This window comes from Poecilia latipinna, unplaced genomic scaffold (genome assembly GCF_001443285.1).
Source record: "Poecilia latipinna isolate Pla-1442-1.1 unplaced genomic scaffold, P_latipinna-1.0 Scaffold741, whole genome shotgun sequence".
NCBI lineage: Eukaryota > Metazoa > Chordata > Actinopteri > Cyprinodontiformes > Poeciliidae > Poecilia > Poecilia latipinna.
Genome location: NW_015113357.1, coordinates 243,326 through 247,011, shown reverse-complemented (window position 1 = coordinate 247,011; position 3,686 = coordinate 243,326). Strand labels below are relative to the sequence as shown.

Here is a 3,686-nt window from a genome sequence, read left to right as displayed (position 1 = left end):
ACACATGGATGCACACACACACGCACGCACACACACACACACTCACACTCACACACACACACACACACATGGATGCACACACACACATGGATGCACACACACACACACACACACAGACACATGGATGCACACATGGATGCACACACGCACGCACACACACTCACACTCACACACACACACATGGATGCACACACACACACCACAAGCTGGTATTTCTACACAATTGAAGAGTTTCCATTGACAGAAATCATTTTATTTACTGAATCCCTTTTTGACCATTACTGGTCTGTTCCAATCTTAATTTACATCGTCCCTCTAAACCTGACCTTTAACCCTAAATACTGCAGCAGGACCAGGCTTTAGTCCCATAAGGTTAGTAAATACGACAGAAACAGATAAACACACAGAGGAGAAGATGAAGAAGAAAATATGTACAATGTTCTTTTGTGATTTTATTTTAAAAAAAAATAGAATGATTAGAAATCACACACAGTTCATTTTTTGACGTTTGGAGGAGAATCTGCTTTGAGGGAGCAGTGAGTCGGCGGTGAGGTGTGCGGCAGACAGGTCGACTAAAGATGGAGAACAGAAGGAGACAAATTTACAGAAACAAGAAGCAAACACTCCCTCTGACTCACCTTTCACCTGTAAGTGGTCTCTGTGTCCTGATTGGTCCGTCAGGTCGTCCACCATGACCCCTGCCGCGGGGGGGCGGGGCATTGGAACAGCCTGTACAGGTTCAAACACCTGGCCACAGGAAACTACCTGGCTGCCGAGGTAACCACCATGTTTCTGTTTAATTCTTCTCTCTGCAGCATGGCTGCATAGTTTTATGGATAAACTTTAATTTACTTTATTTTAGAAACAACAGAGCTACTTTAATGGTAATGATGTTATTAATGAATTCAGCTGACAAAAATCTATATTGCGTATTATTTTTATTTGATTTGTAGAAAGATTTTGACACAATTAATCATAATATTCTGCTAAAAAAGATTACAGTGCTGGGATTTAACAAGGTCAGAAGTTACATTTGTGCAAATCAGGGAAATTAGGTCAGTATGTTAAAATCTGTTTAGAGGAATCCCACAGGGGTGACCCAAGACTTCTGCACAGCAGCAGGTGTTTTACTCCTCAGTGCTGCTGGATGGAGAAATCCCTGGAAATAACTGTTGTTGTTGCAGGAGAACCCAGGGTACAAAGGGGACAACCCTGAGCTATCGTCCTCGGTGAGTTTCCTCTCCTCACCACCAGGGGGCGAAGGCGAGTGAAACAGACACTGGAAGGTTTGTGTTTCTGCAGATGGACGCCAGCCGCAGCAGCAAGCGTTTCCATGGCGAACGGATCAAGTACAAGCTGGTGGTGGTTCCCCATGGCAACGACATCGCCTCGCTGTTCGAGCTCGACCCGACGACCCTGCAGAAAACCGACTCCTTTGTCCCGCGGTGAGGAACTTCCTGTTGCTGTTTCACAATAAAAGTCCAGACACGTTTCAAATCAAAGCTGAATTTATCTCTGCTTGAAAAAAAAATATTTTTCAGCTTCACTTCAACTGTTTGTTGAACAAATCTGATCTGAAGGCAAAAAGCACCAATTAATATCTCAGTTTCCCATCAAGTAGTCTGATTATACAGAGCACATATGGAGGACGATTCCTGACAAAATTCTATACAAAAATAAATAAATGTGCCAAATATTACATTAACAAAACAAGAACCATTGGAGTTTTCTCACTCTTTGTAATCTGTAAATAAATTGATAAACAAGAAAACAGACGTGAAAACATATTAAATCAATGACTGATTAAAAAAGTGCCAACAAATTAAAAAACAACTAAAGTTCTGAACATGGGAAAAAAGAAAACCTAAAACAATGTGGCAGTAAATGAAAATGATTAAATAAATTCAGAATGTGAATAAAATTAGAAAAAATAAATCATGAAATGAAAAAGGAAATTAATAAAACAATAAGATAGGAAAGAAAATGGAAATTGAAGTGATACTGTGGAATCAGTATTGTTGAAAATTATACATTTTTTTGGATTATTTGGAACATTAATTACTTTATCAAATCATTTATTTATTTCCATATGTATTGTCAGCTTTAGCAGCAAACCTTTATGTCATCAGTAAATGTGGGCAGTTATCTCTACGATGTTCTGAGCGTAAAGCTGAAAATGTCTCCACCAAGTGGTCAGAGGAGAGAACTGCAACCTGTCAAAACTACAGATCGCCTTCAGATTATTCTGTCACAGTTGAGATCCAGTATATTCTATACAGCGATAAAAACATCACATTTTAAAACAGAAATGTCTTTTTAATAAAACGTATTAATAATATCGGCTTAACTGTTTCTTTCAAAAGACAAACAAACCTAATGAATCCCAATGACCTGAATATGACTGTAAAAGGATTTAAATCAAAGTTTTCGACTAAAATAATACCATGTTTATATGAGTTTATTATTTTACAGCATCTTTACTTCAGAAGGAAACAAACTGGATCCAAAGTGTGTCATATTGATGAAATCTGAATTTTTCTAGACGCTTTTTATTGAAAACCTTGTGTATGTCGCCTGGTTTCTGGCTCAGAGAAAAGCTGAATATGGAAATGTTTTCATGTTTTTGTTCCTTCAGGAACTCTTATGTCCGGCTCAGACATCTGTGCACCAACACTTGGATCCAGAGCACCAACGTTCCCATCGACATCGACGAGGAGCGGCCCATCAGGCTCATGGTGCGTCCGGCAGAAACCCCAGATGAATGGCAGTCTGTCTCTGCTGAGTGAACATCATGAGTCTCCCTGCAGCTGGGAACCTGCCCCACCAAGGAGGACAAGGAGGCCTTCGCCATCGTTTCCGTTCCTGTCATGGAGATCCGCGACCTGGACTTCGCCAACGACGCCAGCGCCATGCTGGCCACCGTAGTGGACCAGTTCAACTCCGGCTTCATCAGCCAGAACGACCGCCGGTAATCCAATCCAAAGCCAAGTCCAATCCCAAACTAAGTCCGATCCGAAGCCGCCGGTTCTGACCCGAAGCTACTGCCCGTCGATGGCGGTGAGGGTTTCATCGTGGTGTTTCTTGTCCTCAGGTTCGCCATCAAGCTGCTGGAAGACCTGGTTTTCTTCGTGGCCGACGTGGCCAACAGCGGCCAGTCGGTTCTGGACGTGGTCATGTCCAAACCCAACCGGGAGCGGCAGAAACTGATGAGAGAGCAGAACATCTTGAAGCAGGTTGGATCCCTAAAGTCTGATTAAACAGGCCAGCAAACTTCTAGACAGGCTTTTCTCTAATAACTTACTGTCCCGGGCCAGAACCGAGCCAAAGGGAACTTCAGTCTGGACCCAGATGAACTGCAGAATTTAACATATAAAAACCAGGACTAGGAGTTTAACTTGTTGATTTTGGTTAATTAATTACATAGATTTTAATGCAATTAGTTGTATTTTTCTTTTACATATAAAAAGTGACAAGATGGAACCTTTTCTATTCGTGTGTTTCTGGTACGCCAGTAAATCTGACGCACAAGCTGCATCCGCTAACAGCAGCCATGAACCTGCTTCTCTCGGCTCACTGAGGGTTAATTTCTGCTTAACAGCAGTTAGCCTTTGTGGTTGCTGCTGTGGTTGCTGCTGTGATTGCTGTGGTTGCTGTGGTTGCTACTGTGATTGCTGTGGTTGCTGCTG

The 3,686-nt window shown here is 42.0% G+C and overlaps 1 protein-coding gene across 1 annotated transcript in view; it reads left to right on the top strand.

Annotated features, from left to right (window-relative positions):
• Positions 1–3,686, top strand: part of itpr3 (inositol 1,4,5-trisphosphate receptor, type 3) — a 75,821-nt gene that overhangs the window by 25,046 nt on the left and 47,089 nt on the right. Inside the window, exons 9-14 of the mRNA XM_015045729.1 lie at positions 682–777; positions 1,185–1,229; positions 1,303–1,445; positions 2,636–2,735; positions 2,808–2,968; positions 3,092–3,233. Coding sequence (XP_014901215.1) covers positions 682–777; positions 1,185–1,229; positions 1,303–1,445; positions 2,636–2,735; positions 2,808–2,968; positions 3,092–3,233 — 687 coding nt within the window. The remainder of the gene's footprint in view (positions 1–681; positions 778–1,184; positions 1,230–1,302; positions 1,446–2,635; positions 2,736–2,807; positions 2,969–3,091; positions 3,234–3,686) is intronic.